General features: G+C 39.0%; 1 protein-coding gene across 1 annotated transcript in view; it reads left to right on the top strand.

The window, feature by feature from the left end:
• The window catches only part of LOC126094617 (E3 ubiquitin-protein ligase SHPRH), a 275624-nt gene extending 256845 nt beyond the window's left edge, over nt 1-18779 (top strand). The window contains exons 22-23 of the mRNA XM_049909097.1: nt 15991-16151; nt 16284-18779. Coding sequence (XP_049765054.1) covers nt 15991-16151; nt 16284-16914 — 792 coding nt within the window. The 3' untranslated portion in view covers nt 16915-18779. The remainder of the gene's footprint in view (nt 1-15990; nt 16152-16283) is intronic.
• Nucleotides 18780-19215: the final 436 nt, after the last annotated feature.

The following is a 19215-nucleotide window of genomic DNA, read 5'->3' as shown; positions in this document are numbered from 1 at the left end:
TAGAATAAATTTGTCATGGCTGACTCTGCCAAGGCTATCAGTAGTTCTCATGGAATGTTGTCTGTTTCCAGGGCGTTGTTTCACCTTAGGTCTTTCAGTGCTCTGTCAAATTCATCTCATTCTCATCTACGTCCTCTTTCATTTCTACAACATTGCATTTCCCTTGTATAGACCCTCCATATATTCCTTCCATCTTTCAACTTTCCCATCTTTGCTTCGGATTGGTTTTCCATCTGAGCTCTTGATATTCATACAGCTGCTTCTCTTTTCTCCGAAGTTCTCTTTAAATTTCCTGTAGGCGGTATCTACATTTCCCATAGTGAAATATGCTTCTAAATCGGTACATTTGTCCTCTAGCCATACCTGCTTAGCAGTTTTGCACTTCCTGTCAGTCTCATTTTTTAGACGTTCATATTCCCTTTCACCTGCTTAGTTTGCTGCATTTTTAAATTTTCTCATTTTATTGGTTAAATTCAATATCTTCTGTGTTATGCAAGGATTTATACTAGGCCAGGTCTTTTTATCTATTTGATCCTCTGGTGCCTTCTCCTGATACTCCCTTTGAAACTGTCAGCAAACTCTGGAGGTTGGAGTGGGTTGTTTGGGGGAGGAGACCAGACAGTGAGGTCATCGGTCTCACTGGGTTAAGGAAGGATGGGGAAGGAAGTCAGCCATGCCATGCCCTTTCAAAGGGACCATCCCTGAATTTGCCTGGAGTGATTTAGGGCAATCACAGAAAATCTAAATCCGGATGGCCAGATGCAGGATTGAAGCATTGTCCTCCCAAATGCGAGTCTAGTGTGCTAACCAGTGTGCCACCTCGCTCGGTTTCAGCAAACTCTGATTCTTTCAACCTACCCAGGTTCCATCTCATTAATTTCGTACCTTGTAGCAATTTCCTCAGCTTTAATTGACAGTAACAAATAAATTGTGGTCAGAGTCGACATCTGCCCCTGGAAATGTCTTGCAGTTTAAAATCTGGTCCCAAAATCTCTGTGTTGCCATTATATAATGTTCCGGTGACTCCAGGTCTCTCCCATGTATACAACCATCTTTCATGATTCTTAAACCCAGTGTTTGCAATGATTAAATTAGGCTCTGAGCAAAATTCTACCCAACGACTTCGTCTTCCATTCCTTTCCCCCCAGTCTATATTCACCTACTATTTTTCCTTCTGTTTCCTATTATTGAATTCCAGTCCACCATCATAGTTAATTTTTCGTCTCCCTTAACTATATTAATAATTTCTTTTATCTCGTCATACATTTCTTCAATCTCTTCATCATCTGTGGAATTAGTTGACATATAAACTTGTACTTATGTAGTAGGTGTTGGCTTTCTGTCTGTCTTGGCTACAGTAATGCATTCACTATGCTGTTCATAGTTGCCTACCCACGTTCCTATTTTCTTTTTCATTATTAAACTTGCAGTATCCTATTTGATTTTGTATTTATAACCCTGTATTTACCTGAGCAGAAAACTTTTCCCTTCTGTCACTGATTCCCACTATATCTAGCTTCAGTCTCTCCATTTCCCTTTTTAAATTTTCTAATCTACCTGTGCAAATAAGGGATCTAACATTCCATGCCCAATCCACAGAACACCAGTTTAGTTTCTTCTGATAACAACATCCTCCTGAGTAATCCCTGCCCAGAGGTCCGAATGGGGGACCATTTTACCTCCAGAATATTTCACCCAAGAGTATGCTATCATAATTTACCCAAACAGTAGAGCTGCATACTCTCAGGAAAAATTATGGGTGTAGTTTCCCCTTGCTTTGAGCTGTCAGCAGTACCAGAACAGCAAGACCATTTTGGTTGATGTTACAAGGCCAGATCAGTCAATCATCCAGACAGTTGACCCTGCAGCTACTGAAGTCTGCTTTTCCTCTACAGCAACCACATGTTTTTCTGGCCTCTCAACAGATAACCCACCATTGTGGTTGAACCTGTGGTACAACTATCTCTATAGCTGAGGTGCACAAGCCACCCCACCAACAGCAAGGTCCATGGTTCATGTCGGGGATGAGTAACATAATAGGGGTATTATTCGGAATGGAAGTTATTAGGTGACGAGAATCTGGCCTGAGGAAGATGATTAAGTACCATTTGCCACAATTGCCAGAGTGGCATCCATTTTGATAGGTAGAGTATAAAAAAATAAAAAAGTTAAGAGGCTAAGATTGAAAAAAATTAAAGCTAATGAAGGCATCACAATGAAATAATGAAGTTATCATGAAAATTTTGACCTATCATCAGAATTCTTATTTTTTTTCCTTTTTTTTCACTTGGTTATAGTTTGATCAGTTTTAAGTATCTGCTATCCTCACAGCATAATATCTCAAGATTAAGGGTAAAATTAAATGAACTAGTTAGTTGTATCAGAGGAAAATTCAATTAAGTCAACTAATAAATTATGGCTGTAATAGAAATTCCTGGACGGAGCAATTATTTTACAGTAAGGGAAAGGAAACCACTCACCTGTAGCAGACAAATGCGTGGAGCAAAGAGAGACATAACAGGAAACATCATTGAGACTAGTGATCCCCTATTCTTCAGGATTCCCCATGTCTGAATGTATTACCTTGGTGGACCTCAGAAATTGTCGAGGCCATTAGGGAAAACAGGTGGGCTCCCCACACCATAAGCAGAATCCCTCAATTGAACACCTCATTGCCTTTAATCAGATCTGTGCCCGGGTCCACCACTTAATAAAATGATGGAAGCAAGAATGCTGGGAATGATTCATATGATGACAAAAACCTACCAGCACACCTAGTATAAGAACTTTGCTTTGACCCACAGAAAAACATTCACACACTCATTCATGCACACTACATTAATATTAATACTCAAGCAGGTCCACCATTTCTCATAACAAGAGCAGGTGCGCGGCATATTTTGTACACTTGTAAAGAACAGAAGTCTTTATACCACAAAGGTAAACATGTGTGAGCAAAATCAGAGTTTATTTAAAACTTACATTACATGAGCTGAAGCACTGTTTAATTAAACAATAACAAAATATACGTTCGTCATATCACTCTGTTCCCATGTACAGGCATTACCCCACACTAATGAGCCACGTTCGTCATATCACTCTGTTCCCATGTACAGGCATTACCCCACACTAATGAGCCACTCTAAGCATTACACAGTGCAGTTCCATGGGATCCCACCCAACCACTTATTATATCATTAATTATATTATAGACAATTGCCTCATTGTGGTAGTTTGCTGCTAGCTCGTAACTGAGTTATTTTCCTGCACGGATCATAATTTTTTCCCACCTAGTTCACTGTTTATTTTAGATTACTGCTGCTCACTTGGATGTATGACAGAACAGACTATCAGTGTGTTAACTGAAGTAATAAAGAAAGAATAGGTATGGGCTCAGAATTATAAAACAACAATGAAATGGTACAAGAAAATGTTATTTGTTGATACATAGGCACGCCCACTCAAGGGCTAAGTGTGCATTATAGTTACATTGCGTGGCTTCCTCCAGCCTCTCCATATATTGCCACTTTAATTATGACGACCCGAATTTCTTTCACAGAGCAAAGCCATTACACACAACTGCAGATCATACACACTGTCAGACGCTAATTAACTGTGTGACCCTTTGCTCAACAACAATGCCTTTGCCCTACTGCATGCAACTCTTTTTTATTAACAAAATGTGTACAAATAAATATAGTCTTTCATCTTGTATATTTTGTTATTCACATATCATTTAAATATTTACCATAACCACTAAAATATAATCATTGAAAAATAAAACAAAATTTACAATATTGCGTGGACGATGCAACACTTGAAAAATTTTCTCACTCTGCTAACAGGTGGCACCGGTTGTTCCTCTTGTGACACATTGGCATATATACGGAGGTGTCTCAAAAGAATTGTATAAAAGAATTGAGAAAGAGTAGAACAAAAGCAAATTGTGTCAAAGCCTAGAACAAAAACAAGTTTTGTGTTTGTATCTACAGTTTACTGTGCCATTGCAAACTGTCCGTGTCAGTCCCAGAGGTAGACATGAAATCTGTGTCCCAGAAGGCCTCCAGCTGAGTTCTGTCCATGTACATTTTTTAACAATTTAAGCTAATATCCCTCTAGTTCACAAAATTCTTCATTTTCTCATGCCATTTTGGATAAAATGAATGTGATAACACTTGTTAGCACATCTTTCATTAATTTTGGAACGTCGTGGATGCAGAGGGTCTGACTCCCGAAACAATCATTTGTTCCACAGGGCATCCACTGAACACTGGATCATTGGATTCTCTTCTGCAGTGCCTCCCTCCAGCTCCCTTTCTTTCCTCACCTTTAACTCGCCCTTTGTTCACAGTTACATGGGTTTTGAAGCACTCTGATGAAAATTTTAGCCACAATAACAGAGCCATAAACCCAGGAGCAGACCATTCTTCTTTTTTCCTGTCACCTACATGTACATTGATACTCAGCAAACCACAGTGAAGAGCACGGCAGAGGATATGTCCCATCATACCAGTTATTAGCACCTGTTGTAAGGACTTATTCCAATTCCATTTAGGTTGAGTGTGCTGCAAGAATTGTTAGTTAAATGCATCTATTCACACTGTAATTAGTGTAATCTTACCTTCTTGCGCGCGTCGTTTGGTGATGATCGTGCGTGTGCTCAGCCACCACTTTCGTCATGCTTGGCCTCCCAGGTCCCCAGACCTCAGTCCATGTGATTATTGGCTTTGGGGTTACCTGAAGTCACAAGTGTATTGTGATCGACCGACATCTCTAGGGATGCTGAAAGACAACATCCGACGCCAGTGCCTCACCATAACTCCGGACATGCTTTACAGTGCTGTTCACAACACTATTCCTCGACTACAGCTATTGTTGAGGAGTGATGGTGGACCTGTTGAGCATTTCCTGCAAAAACTGCAGATGTAAAATGAAGCCTGTCGACATCAACCACTGCTTGCAAGAGGGGAAGGTGCAGACTATGTAAATAAACACCACTGCCACAGAAGATGCTTTGTAAATAAAAGTGAAATGTGCCTGGTGTAACTCTTTTTAATTACATTGCAGTCAGCTCAAGACAGATAACCTATAATAACAGATGTTAAGTGTACCTATATCGAAAGGATAGGCTAGTGGGAAATGGAGATGATGTACTTATCACAGTAAACAATAAACTCAAATCTGCCAAGATAGAAATTGAAGCTGCATGCAAGATTGTTTGGCCAAGACTTGGTATCAGTTTGAGCATGAACTTGTAATTGGATGTTTCTGTTGATCACAAGACTTACTCCTACATGTTACCAAAAACTTTCACAAGTACCTAAGTTACAATTAAGTTACGCAATCGTATTGTCAGCATCAGAGGAAACTTTAATTGTCCAACAATCAGCTGAGCTATTACAGTTTTGTAAGTGGTGGGCTTGGCAAGACATCCTGAAAAACATTAGTAAATGCTTTCTCTGAAAACTTCCTGGAACAGATAGTTCAGAAGCCTGTTCATGAAGAAATTATATTAGATCTAATGGCAACATGTAGGCCTGACCTCTTTGAGGATGTCCAGATTGTCAGTGCCCATACTGAATTTATGCGAGCAATTATTGACATTTATTGTCTCCTATATTTATTTACTTTCCATGTGTGAGGGGATGGGGAGACTATAGGAGCTGTGGAGCTGGCAGAAGGGACCAGTGTGCTCTATCCTATTAACACATTTACTTAAACATTTTTAAAAACTTTTTCAAAACATCAAATCGGATGAACCGTAGTCATATAGTATGCAGTAATTTTCTACAATTTACAAAGGCTGTACAACAAAAAGTCAACATTCTATTATTCCTCTTTTCAAGAAATATTATAAAGGATCAATCGGCATAAAAAAATCAACGTGTGTATGTATGTGACACTCACTTCAAGTAAAGTCATCTTATTACAACTATAAAACCTTTTTTTCATAATTCATTTTAGTTTCAAATAATTCTGTGTGGCACAACTCCCAGATTCAGTGAGATCAGCAAGCTGGACTGCTAAAGCAGCTCATCATCAATGTTGCTATAGGAACCAGTGTACTTCTGCAATTATTACTCCAGCTATAGGAGTACTTCGTACTTTATTCAGTGTGCTGCATGAATTAATTGACACAGTTACAGAATATACTGTTCTGTACTTCTGCAGCTAGGTATTCCTTTTCATCTGTTTCTGCTTCTAGTAATAAGTTTCATTGTTCTGAAAATCACCCATAATTCCTGTGGACCAGTTTTGTTCATTATGTATTCCTCTGTGTGGCTCATCCTGAGAGTTTCATTAATTTATTTATTTGAATCTGCTACTGTGGTATGAATCAGTTCCACTCTCTTGCATGAGGGTTACCCCATCCTGTGGCTGAAAAAATTCCTCTCTTCTTTACTCTCAAAAGTACATCTTCCTAATTTTGAGCCCTATAATCGAGTACGCGACATGCTTAAGAATTAATATCTCGCTTCGCTTTGCCCTCAATATCCAATTGAACCCAGAATCCTATAATGCATTTACAACAGGGAACCATAACATACCTTCAGAAAAAGGCACACACTTCACAAAGATGGTGCTTAGTGACAGGGTCCTGCAGTACGCAAATACTGGTCACATTTTAACAGTAAAAGTAACAAGCCAAACAGTAGAGGCACTGAGTCATCGACAGGCCCATCAATGGGGCTGAAAAGCTTGTTACTTCGGGATGAATCCTTTTTTGTGCCGGAGTGTGCATGTGTGCCCATGCCGCCCCTTCCCCCCCCCCCCCCTCTCTCTCTCTCTCTCTCTCTCTCTCTCTCTCTCTCTCACTCACACACACACACACACACACACACACACACACACACACACAGAGCTACACCATGCTGGCTTAGTAGGCAGTGAAGGGGCTGCTGTTCTGCAGCTGGACTGGGATGAGGGGTCATATCAATGGAGTGGGCAAGGGGAAGAGCAAAGTGGGCAGCAGGAGAGAGGTTTCAAGAATGGTGGATGGGGTGGAGGTAACAGGCACGTGAGACGAGAATGCGATGCAGATACCAGCAGGAGTGATTTCGTGCAGCATGCAATGACAGTGAGAGGAGAAACAAATTGGGAGGGAAGGACGGAACAAAGAAAGAGAAGACAGCAAGGAAGAGGCTTTGGGTGCAAGCTGAGTGCGGTTAGGATGCTGGGGCAGGTTGCTAGTAGAGATTGGGAGCTAGGATGGTTTTGGGAGTGAAAGATGTGTTTTAAGAAAACTCCCACCTAAGCAGTTCCAAGGAGTTAGTTGTAGTGGTGTGTAGCCTCCTTATTAAAGTAACCAGTTCCTTCACCCACTCTCAGCCATCTGGATGCCATTACCATGTGGATTCCTATTTACTGCTGTTGACACCACCTCCCTATAGACTGACATTTCCTGTGCCCAAGGGATTGCCGTTCTCTCGTGAAGTCCTTCCGACTTCAGGTCCACCACCACATTCTTTTTATATCTGAATATAGTCTTAATTACTTCATGGTTGATGTGTGTCACTTGCGGCCACATTGGCTGCCGGCTACCACTGCATTATAGGTCTCACACACACACAGTGGGCCACTTCACAATCACAAGTGCTGTTCATGTGTAACACAGAGCATTGTTGGAACTGGCTGCCAAAAGGTATGTCGGAAATGTGAGATGCTCTGTCGACAGCTGATTTTAAGTGACCAAATATTGAACTGCAGCAGACTACTAGTTTTGTAGCCGTGAGTTTAAATTTGTGTCCTAAGCCAACCACAATCTCGTGATGTGTGATGTATCTGAGAAAATGACAATCAGCAATCTGCAGTAGGACTAAAACCATGATGGCTTTGTTGACTGCAGTTAAAGGTAACCTCTATGAGCAAACTGAAGACAGAGAAATTCAGTTTCAGTGCTAAATGCAAACTGTAATTTCTCACTATCATTGGTTACTTGAAACTATCTTCGCAATGACTACACAGCCGATGAGAATCCTTGTTGGCACTTGGTTATAAGCGACTCAGGCAGATTAGGGAAAAAAAGTAAGAAAAACAATAGCAAATACAGTCAATAGAATAATGAAAATGACATGTCAAAGAATTTAGAACTAAAAACGTTTCATTGAAACCATTTAATTGAATAAAAATAATAATTAAAATCATTTGATTAGGTTTAGAAACAAAACAATTGCTGCTTTTGACATGATTCTAACCTACGTCCTTCTACAGGTCAGGTTTACATGCTAACCCCTGGCGCTATGCCACAATGCTGGGTGCAGCAGTTATAATCGTGACTGTGGTGCTGCAGTTGCAATGATGAATTGCAGCCAGACCCATGAAACAGGATCCAAACACATCAAGAAAGAATGGCAGACAAGGAATTCGAAGTGAGCTGGCCAGTTGTTGCAGCAGTTACGCAATGTAGAACGGTTCAGGCGTGATATTGTAATCATCAGTGGAGACTTTAATCATCCAACAATTAATTGGGAAAGCTATGGTTTTGTTAATAGTGGACATCATAAGACATCCTGTTAAACTTCGCTAAATGCTTTCTCTGAAAACTACCTGGAACCATTAGTTAGGAACCCCACTCATTATGGAAATAAATTGGATCTAATGGCAACAAATAGACCTGACCTCTTTGAGGATGTGAACATGACACAGTTGTTGCAACAATGATTACCAAAGTACAAAGGACAACCAAAATAAGCAGAAAGATATGTATGTTCAGTAAACTAGATAAATTATCAGTAATGTAATATATAAATGAGGAATTTGAAACTTTCAGCACAGGTCAGGAGCATGTAAAGGAACTCTGGCTCAAGTTAAAAAGAATAGTTGATGATGCACTGGATAGATATGTACCCAGTAGAAAAGTTCATAATGGGAGGGAACCTCCATGGTATACAGTCACTGTAAAGAAACTTCTAAAGAAAAAGATTACTGCATTATAGGTGTAAAACAAAGCATAGGGCTGTAGATAAGAGAGATGTTGAATGAAACTTGATGGCTGTCAAGAAGCAATGCATGATGCCTCTGTAGCAGAATATTGTGATCTTTCACAGAACCCAAAGAAATTGTGGCTGTATGTAAAGGCTGTTAAGGCCGGTTCCCACTAGAGCGCGGCAGCGCGGCGTGCGGCAACGGCAGCGGTAAGCGTTTTCCGCGTTGACGCGGCGGCTCGCGGAATTGGCGTTCCCATCTGGAAGCGGCAGGCGTTAGCAGTAGCCAATGACGGACAGCCACTGAGGTACGGGGCAGGACCCACTGAAATGCGCGCTGCGTTTGATTAACTATATCTTACACCTACATGAAGGAAAGACGAAGTTGGATGAAGACATACCAATTTTTCATTTTCTGTACAATGTACTCTTTCACATATTTCATTATTCATGTTTTCTCATTTCACCATGAACAGATTTCATGACTACCGTTCACGATTGTCCACTATCTCCTAACACATTGAAACAATGTACGACAAAAGAAATTATTCAGATAGTTAAGCGAGACAAAAATTTAAAATGTGATACGGTAGCAGGTACACGAAACAGTAAGAACACAAAGGCTAGGTGGAAGGGATGAAAGTGGAAGCCACCTGATAGAATTTCGCAAAGAGCATAATTTAATCATCGCCAGCACCTTGCTTAAGAATCACGAAAGAATAATATATATTTGGAACAGTTTTCGAAACCAGATTTTAAATTGTAAGGCATTTCCTGGTGCAGACGCAAACCTGACTGAAGACTGTCAATAGCAAGAAAAGCGTGCTGAAAAAGAAAATTTGTTCATGCCGAATATAAATTCTAATGGTTGGATACTATTTTACAAAGGTATGTGTGTGGAGTGCAGCCTTGTATATAAGTGAAACGTGGATGATGAACAGTTCTGTCAAAAAGACAATAGACGCTTTCAAAACGTGGTGATTCATAAGAATGCTGAACATTAGATACGAGGATCGTGTGACTAAAGAAGAGGTACGGAATTAAATAGAGGAGGAAGAGGAAAATACGGCACAACTTTGACCACAATAGGGGTTAGTTGACAGGACGTATTATGGGGCATCAAAGAGTGAGGACAAAGGGGTTGGGTGATACTATTCTGATAATAATCATCTGTTGAAATACTATTCTACTATTTTATCTATTAATGTAAGCAGTGAATTTACTCTTCCATGCACTCCTCCACAAAACATTTAAACCGAAACTGAAATCAGCTGAACACCAAATCTTTCAACCACTGTCTGACAACTACTGGATTCACTTTCAACTTTCTATAACTATCACCGGCTAGCCACACACACATACAGATATAAGGAGAACAAAAATAAACAAACATTAGTTTTCAGCATATAATTCTGCAGTTTGGCAACATGTACATAAACAAACCAGACAGGAAGGGACATGAGGCGAACACACTGTAGTTACGACTTCAAATCAGAGTTTTCAGTAAAACGTCTACTGCTAGAGTGACAGAAGAAAAAAGAGCGAACATGAAAATGTGCTTATGTTCCATAATCTAAGTTTTAGTTCAACCTCCAGCATGTGACCAGGTGAGGGGAAACGTATATGTCCGCCAAAAACTCGATTCACTGTAAGTAGTCAGTCATTCACGTAAAAAAAGATGTGAACTGTTTTATAATCTGCAAGTATCACATATCAAAACAAAACTGAATCATTCTAGATTCCACCGAAGATGCCTTAAAGTAAAAGGCGAAACGCGTCTTGAATCAGTAAAGTACACTGGATAAAGAAAAAAGAAAGGAAATAATCAATAGCTCTACATATTTAGTAAATTACATCTTATGAGATACCAGCAAATTAGTTTCGGTTTAACTTCTCATTCGACATGCTATTAATGCCGTTTAAAAAAAATTCATCTATCCCTTCTGAAAAATTGTAGTTACTTTCATATCTCGGTAGATAAACAGATTTAGGATATTTATCATGCGACGAAATACATGACTTCTCACAAGTTATCGTTTGCAAAAAAACACGTTTCGATTTCTTGAAACGTTTACGAAATTTGCGGTTGATACAACCACATGGTTTATGACGAGCAGGACGAAGTATCGGTCGCGTCGCGAGCGAGCCGCCTGCGGTCACGGCACAGCCCGTCCGCCGACATATCATTCAATATCTCGAGAACGGTGATAGCTATCGATCTGCTCTCAGCTTTAAAAACAATTTCGATATGTTGACTAAATTTCATACGCAATAATGTATAACCTAAAATGAACTGTACGCAAAGTCCACGCAATGCGTTTTCACCTCTGCACATTCATTAAAATTTCATGTAAAGGTTTACGTAAATGCGATACAGCAAGTAACCACGACGAATAACGAAAAGAAATTCGGTCCTTCATCGAGAGAAGATATCAGGCTATAACATGCCCAAGAATCAAATTTTTCTACCGAATAGTTTCCTTGGAATCGGATGATATGTTTTTCATAGTTGCCGTCGCGTCCGCGCCAGCGCTTCGGCGGAAGTTCGTGAGGCCCGGGGTGCCGTACCTGACGTCACGCTCAGCGCGTTCTGTGATTGGCGGCGCGCACCTGGAGCTCGTCACGCGGCAGCGGAAGCGGTTCGACATGGGCAAACCGTGACGCAGAGCCCGCCACGCCTTGCCGCTGATGCCGTTTCCATGGCAACCACGCCGCTGACGCGCGGTTTTGACGCGCGGCAACCCTAGTGGGAATCGGCCTTTAGTGGCTCCAATGTTAGTGTCAAGTACCTAGTGAATGAGACAGGAACAAAAAACCATACACAGTTCTTGGAAAAAGGCATAGCTCACACCCATCTACGAGAAAGGTGGTAGTAGTAGTGAGCCACAAAACTACCATCAAATACCTGTGACATCAATTTGTTGTAGAATCTTAGAACATACTCTGAACTCAGACCTTGAACAGAATGACCTCCTCAATACCAACCAGCATGTATTTCGAAAACATCGATCATATGAAACCCAACTCTCACTTTTCTCACATGACATACTGAAAGGCTTGGATCAAGGCAATCCAGGTAGATGCTATATTTCTTGATTTCTGAAAAGCATTTGACTCAGAGCCACACCTACACTTATTGTCAAAAGTAACGTCATATGGGTTACCAAGTGAAATTTGTGACCAGATTAAGGACTTTTTGGTAGGGAGGCTGCATCATGTTGTCTTGGATGGAGAGTCATCATCAGATGTAGAAGTAAATTTGGGTGTGCCCCAGGGTAGTAGGTTGAGACCCTTGCTGTTTATGTTGTACAGGGTGATTCAAAAAGAATACCACAACTTTAATTTAAAACTCTGCAACGACAAAAGGCAGAGCTAAGCACTATCTGTCGGCGAATTAAGGGAGCTATAAAGTTTCATTTAGTTGTACATTTGTTCGCTTGAGGCGCTGTTGACTAGGCGTCAGCGTCAGTTGATGCTAAGATGGCGACCGCTCAACAGAAAGCTTTTTGTGTTATTGAGTACGGCAGAAGTGAATCGACGACAGTTGTTCAGCGTGCATTTCGAACGAAGTATGGTGTTAAACCTCCTGATAGGTGGTGTATTAAACATTGGTATAAACAGTTTACAGAGAATGGGTGTTTATGCAAAGGGAAAAGTTCTGGACGGCCGAGAAGGTGCTACTGTAACTGGACTACAGTATCTGGAGATGTTAGAGAATTGGCTGTTCCCTCAGCTCGAACAAGAAGCACAACAATTCATATTTCAGCAGGATGGAGCGCCACCACATTGGCACTTATCTGTCCGTAACTACCTGAACGTCAACTACCCGAGGCGATGGATCGGCCGCCAGGCAGCCCATGACAGAGCACTTCATCACTGGCCTCCAAGAAGCCCTGATCTTACCCCCTGCGATTTTTTCTTATGGGGGTATGTTAAGGATATGGTGTTTCGGCCACCTCTCCCAGCCACCATTGATGATTTGAAACGAGAAATAACAGCAGCTATCCAAACTGTTACGCCTGATATGCTACAGAGAGTGTGGAACGAGTTGGAGTATCGGGTTGATATTGCTCGAGTGTCTGGAGGGGGCCATATTGAACATCTCTGAACTTGTTTTTGAGTGAAAAAAAAAACCTTTTTAAATACTCTTTGTAATGATGTATAACAGAAGGTTATATTATGTTTCTTTCATTAAATACACATTTTTAAAGTTGTGGTATTCTTTTTGAATCACCCTGTATATTAATGACTGTGCAGACAATATTAATAGTAGACTAGGCTTTCTACAGATGATACAGTTATCTATAATGAAGTACTGTCTGAAAGAAGCAGCATAAATATTCAGTCAAATCTTGATAAGATTGCCAAGAGGTGCAGAGATTGACAACTTGCTTTAAATGCTCAGAAATGTAAAATTGTGCACTTCACAAAATGAAAAAACATAGTATCCTATGACTATAATATCAATGACTCACTGTTGGAATCGGCCACCTCACACGAATACCCGGGTGTAGGGATATGAAATGGAATGATCACATAGGTTCAGTTGTGGGTAAAGCAGGTGGTAGACTTCGGACCATTGGTAGAATACTGGAGAAGTGCAATCAATCTACAAAGGAGATTGCTTATATATAACTCATGCAGCCGGTTCTATAATTTTGCTCAAGTGGGTGGGACCTGTACGAGATAGGACTGCCAGGGTATATTGAACATATACAGAGAAGGCAGCACTAATAGTCACAGGTTTGTTTAATCCATGGGAAAATGTCACAGAGATACTGAAGGAACTGAACTGGAAGACTCTTGAAGATAGACGTAAACTGTCGCGAGAAAGTGTATTAACAAATTTTCAAAAATCATCTTTAAATGATGATTCAAACAATCATTGTTCCCACTCTCCATACGTGAATGGGACAGAAATAAACCCTAATAACTGGTACAATGGGCCGTATCCTCTGCTATGCACCTCACTGTGGTTTGCAGAGTATAAATGTAGATGTAGATGAGCACTCTGACCTGCTTCCGCATTGGGTACTGTCCCACGACACATGGCTTTTTACTCCGGTGAGAGAAACCTGTTGTCTATGATGCCTGTGGCGTAGAAGTCAGAGTATGCCACATTTTAACTAAGTGGATTTTATTTCATGCTAAATGGGCAGAAGCAAATTTAGGTGGGGATCACCCCTCTATTTTATCACATGACAAGGCGAATGTGGTGAAGCTTTTAAAATTTTGTGATATGTCTGCACTCTGGCCCAAATGTTTTGGCTGGAGATTTTAGCGTGTTGCAGACTAGCTGGTTCACACATTTTTCTTCCAGCGATTAGCCAGCCGCAGGTATCTGCTGCCTTCTTTCAATTCTTTTACCGGTTTTTTCCCTCTTTTACCAAGTGCTGGATTCGACACTTTGAGTATTGTTGCCTTTGTGTGTGTGTGTGTGTGTGTGTGTGTGTGTGTGTCTGTGTGTGTAAGTTTTTCATAGCTTCCTTTACATTTCTCTTCACAGTTCTCAAGTTAATAATTTTATGATATTTCTCCACACTCATCTTATTATGTTTCCATATGGGCACTAAAGACCTTGCTGTTGTTGGCCCTGAAAATCTTACTCTTACCATCATCATTACATTATGACACTCGCTGCACATTCCTGCAGCCAATAGAATATTCCTCTAGCACTGACCTGTAGTTAATAGGGTTATTGCTTAGTGTGCAATATATACATTCTTCAGTTGCTGTAAGAGATGAGGAAGTTTTTCAGTGGTATACTGTACATATGTAAGAGTGCTTCAGTGATGAAATCTGGAACTTTCACAGCATGTGTCGCTCTGTGAAAGTCCAGTTCTACCTATTACTTTTTAGCTGTAATTCCCAGTTGAGAGATTTACTACTCAACTCTTGTTATGCACTACATTTCCAAATTAAAGCCATTCAATGCATCCATTCTCAAACCTTGCTCGATTACTTGAGCTTTTATTGCAAGCAGAGTTAATATCTCTCTTTGATGTACCAGCAGTTTATTGATAGTTCTATAAGTAACATTCATTGCCCATTTATTAATATCATCATGAAAATACATAACCTCTACCAGTACAAGATGTAAAGAAAGCTAATTGAAAATCTGTCACATTAAAATTCATTTCAGTAAAAGTCATTGTTATATCATTGCACTCAAAATCATTTTCTCTCTACTTATTCTTTGAAAGCCACAGTCCAGGCACTCAACAATGGTTGGCACCCACAACACACACCCATGTCCAAACGTGGCAGGTGACTGCCTCTGGATCTGCACCGCTGACCTGTAACTCAGTGGAAACTCTGAAACTCGTGGAATAATGGAAATTATGTTAATAATAATGTATAGTGGGTCTGGTGATGAACTTTTGTACAGGAAAGACGTTGTTGACGGTTTATAGTTTTACAGCTCTCAGGTCCAATGACCCTAACACTCAGTGCCTTGTTTTTAATTTGTTCCATCTTAAACATAGCTCTGCCTCACAACTACATATCACGTTATATTGTCTCTTTGGTGGATATTTTTCCTGACCTCTCCTCATTAGTAATGATTATATTGTGTGTACATGAAATTACCAACAACTTACTCATGCAGTATTCCACTAAATTTTATTATTTACAATCTGCTGATGACATTAGTGTAAATGTTTCGTATGGAAACATTTTATTTAAAGAAATATTCATACTTTACAGTGCCTGTAGCCATATGATCATCAAAATTTCACCTCACTAAACATTTTTGAAATCGTTCATTCATATTATTATTATTATTATTATTATTATTATTATTATTATTATTATTATTACTAAAAAAAAAAAAAAGCAAGCACTGTCCTTTTTCTGGAAATGTAGTATTTTTCAGAGTTATTTTTATTCAAAATTTTCATTTTCCAGAATGGTCAAATATTAAGATGTAACTCTTTCAAAAATCTTCTCTTGTAGCTCTGACTTTTTTTCTCCCTGCCAATGTGCTATATACGTTAGGTAAGAATATATAAACAAAACTATTATTATTGTGGTACATTCAAAAGTTAATATACTTATTTTAATTTAGAACAAGGATTTACGAGTGGATGCACTCCTCCTCCCTGTCCGTTCCGGTGCCAAAGGTCTTAATCTTACAGAGGCCACACACGTTTTATTGGTGGAACCAATTCTAAACCCTGCAGACGAGTTGCAAGCTATTGGTCGCGTGCATCGTATCGGGCAAAAAAAGTGAGTTAGTTGTCTTTATGTTAATCAACACTTACAATTTCATGTTTATAAGAACAGCATACATTAAACTGAACAGACTGTGTAATTGTAAAGATGTAACAAAAGTAATTATTGTGTTGTATTGCATCACAGGAAAACTACGGTTCATCGGTTTTTGATACGAGGAACCGTTGAAGAGAGGATATATGAAGCTATGCATAGTGGTGCCAAAGACTGGAGTGATGACAGTATTACTTTGAATCATCTTATGGGGCTTTTCACTGATGCTGAAGGTGCTGCAGCTGCTACATCTGCAGCTGCTCCATCTGTTGTCACTTTAGATGATGGTAATGATAGTCAGTCAAACATAGTTCAAATGAACAATAATGCTCCTAACTCTGCCCATGGATTTTCACACGAAAGGTATGAGCATGAACGGGAGACTGAACAAGTAGCTTCTTCACTACGGGATACACCGTCAACAAGTGCTTTGTCACAGTCGGCAGAAATGTTTCAGGATGTTGTTCAAGAACATGTCACTGATTTACAGTGTGCAGGTAGCAGTAACAATAGTGCTGGTGTAAATGTTGATACTGGAACTATGTTGGATGTTGATGAGATAAACAGTTATAATCCTATACCTGGAACCTCCCGTGACACAGGTCACCATTTAGTGCAAAGTACAGTGGACATTGTAATGCCAGTTGGAAGTGTGCCATCAACAAATGACTCATCAATGGAAGAGGAAGGTAGTGCTTTGCAAGGTCTTGTTGATGGCATTTGAAGTGCAGCAGAAAGCACTTTGTTCCTTTAGTGAATGATTGTTGAACAATCTTTCTACAATCATTTTGTAACTTGCGGTTGTGTCTGAGATATGTGTTAGAGTGTAAGAAGCAATTTGGAACTGAGTGTCAGGAATTTCTTACATTGCTACTTACTTTTGATTAGTAACACATGCATTTTTATATAATTTATCAATAACCTTTTGAACTCTGGCTCAAAAATGTTGTGTGTATGGGGAGGGAGGGGGGGGGGGGAGAGAGAGAGAGAGAGAGAGAGAGAGAGAGAGAGAGAGAGAGAGAGAGAGAGAGAGAGAGACTATGTACATGCACAAGCCAGTGTTGATGTAGGTGGAAAGATTAATGTGATATTGTCAGAATTTTATTGACTGTCACCTCTCCAAAGCAAGAGAGATTAAGATGTGTAAAACACTGTATTGTCCAAAACAAACTTAGGAATTATACCACAAAGCACAGGTAACATTTTTGGAAATGTTATGTCTAACATATAAAAATCTTCAAATTTTTACCTTCAAACTGTTATCAATTGCAGACATTTCTATTGCCTGTATCAGTTAGAGCATGTTGATCAGTTTGACAGGAATTTATCAGTGCTCCATATATTCTATATAATTTAACAGTCCTCTCGTAACAGCTTCTTATTCAGGTTTAATACCCTGATGACATATTTTCGACTAGTTATTGATACAAAGAGTTGCATTTTGCTCACTCTTGATGTGCAAATTGATACCTATAAAGGCTTCGCGCAAGAATGTAAAGAAGTGATGAAGTTTTGCATTGGTACAGAAAACAGCAGCATGTTAACAATGTTGTATCAGTATGGAGCCTTTTAAGTATTGGAAGCAATATTTAAAATTTTATAGATTCAAGCAGATGATCTTTCATAAAGTTGCATCACTATTATTGTTACAGTTTTCAACTCATTATTTCTTTGTTTAGTGTGTTCCAGCATCATTTTGAAAAAAATAAACATTTTATTCTGAAAATGAATTTCTATTGCCATGTATTTATTGAGGAAAAATTCAGTTATAAATGGGAGAAGACATGTATAATAATCAGTCTTACTGCATCCACTGCCAATGTTCACTGCCAGTACTTTGTAATGTTTAATGTAAAGCAGTCTTTGTATCGAGTTAAGAAAATCTGTATAAATAATGGTGATACCTTATTGTACAATCAGTATGTGAGAGCAGTTTCAATGGTTTTTTAGAAGTACATGTAAATTTGCATAAAATGGTCATTAAAAATGTAAGTTGCAAAAACTGGTTTGACACATAGTAGAATGAACTTTTAATTTTTTCTTTATAAATTATAAATTTGGATGTTATAGCTGACATAAATCGGCAGGAAAAATGGATAATAATCGGCATTTGTGTATGTGATAGAATCATCTACTGGCAACTTTTGCACTGGCACAAGTCTCTCACTCATGTCACAAGAGTAATTTTTGTAAAGACTGAAAGCATTTTATATAACTGTAGCAAGTTAAAATGTGACAATGTATCCAATATGTGCACACTGTGTTATCTGGCATATATCATGCAGTAGTTTTTTTTTATTTTTTAAGGAGAAAAAAGTTCATTTATTGGTCAGTTGTGATAAATTGTGTAAAAGAAATCATAAAATGCCTTCAGAAATGTTAAAATAAAAATTATGTTTTCCCCTTCATTTCCACAGAAATTATTTTTTACAGGTTGTTGTCTCATTTTAACAGTTTATTTGCCACAGTTCGTCTTGATGAACAAGTACAGTAAACTCTTGATACAATAAATTTCTGATTGTCAGTGAGCTGATCATCCACTTTGCAGATTATCCGTGGCGTATTCCTACCACTGATTTTTGCTGATGAATTTTTAAAAAACCCAGGAGTAGTCACAGTCGAGCAATAATCTCGTGTTACGGCATGAGTGGAGTAAACACAAACATTGCAAGTTCAGGACAGTATTTTGTTTCAAAGCAGTGTTATGTAACATGAAATTATTTTGTAATGTATTTTTTGTAAGTACTGAATTTTCACATGTACTATGATAATTAAAGTAGAATTTATTATAAACATTAGTTAAGTTAATTTAAATATGACATTGTAATTAATTTTTGTCTGCAGTTTTCAAGTCCCCAATTACTGCAGATAATCGAGAGTTTACTGTACTTAAGTTTCCTTCGAAAGACTTTTTTATCATCCTGTACAATTATTAGTTTCACAAAAATGAAAACTATAGTTTGTCCTTCCTATAATTGTTGTCATATTTTAATCTCCATTACTGTTGCCATGCAATTGCAATTTT

This window comes from Schistocerca cancellata, chromosome 8, assembly GCF_023864275.1.
Source record: "Schistocerca cancellata isolate TAMUIC-IGC-003103 chromosome 8, iqSchCanc2.1, whole genome shotgun sequence".
NCBI lineage: Eukaryota > Metazoa > Arthropoda > Insecta > Orthoptera > Acrididae > Schistocerca > Schistocerca cancellata.
This window is presented reverse-complemented; position numbering and strand designations above follow the sequence as displayed.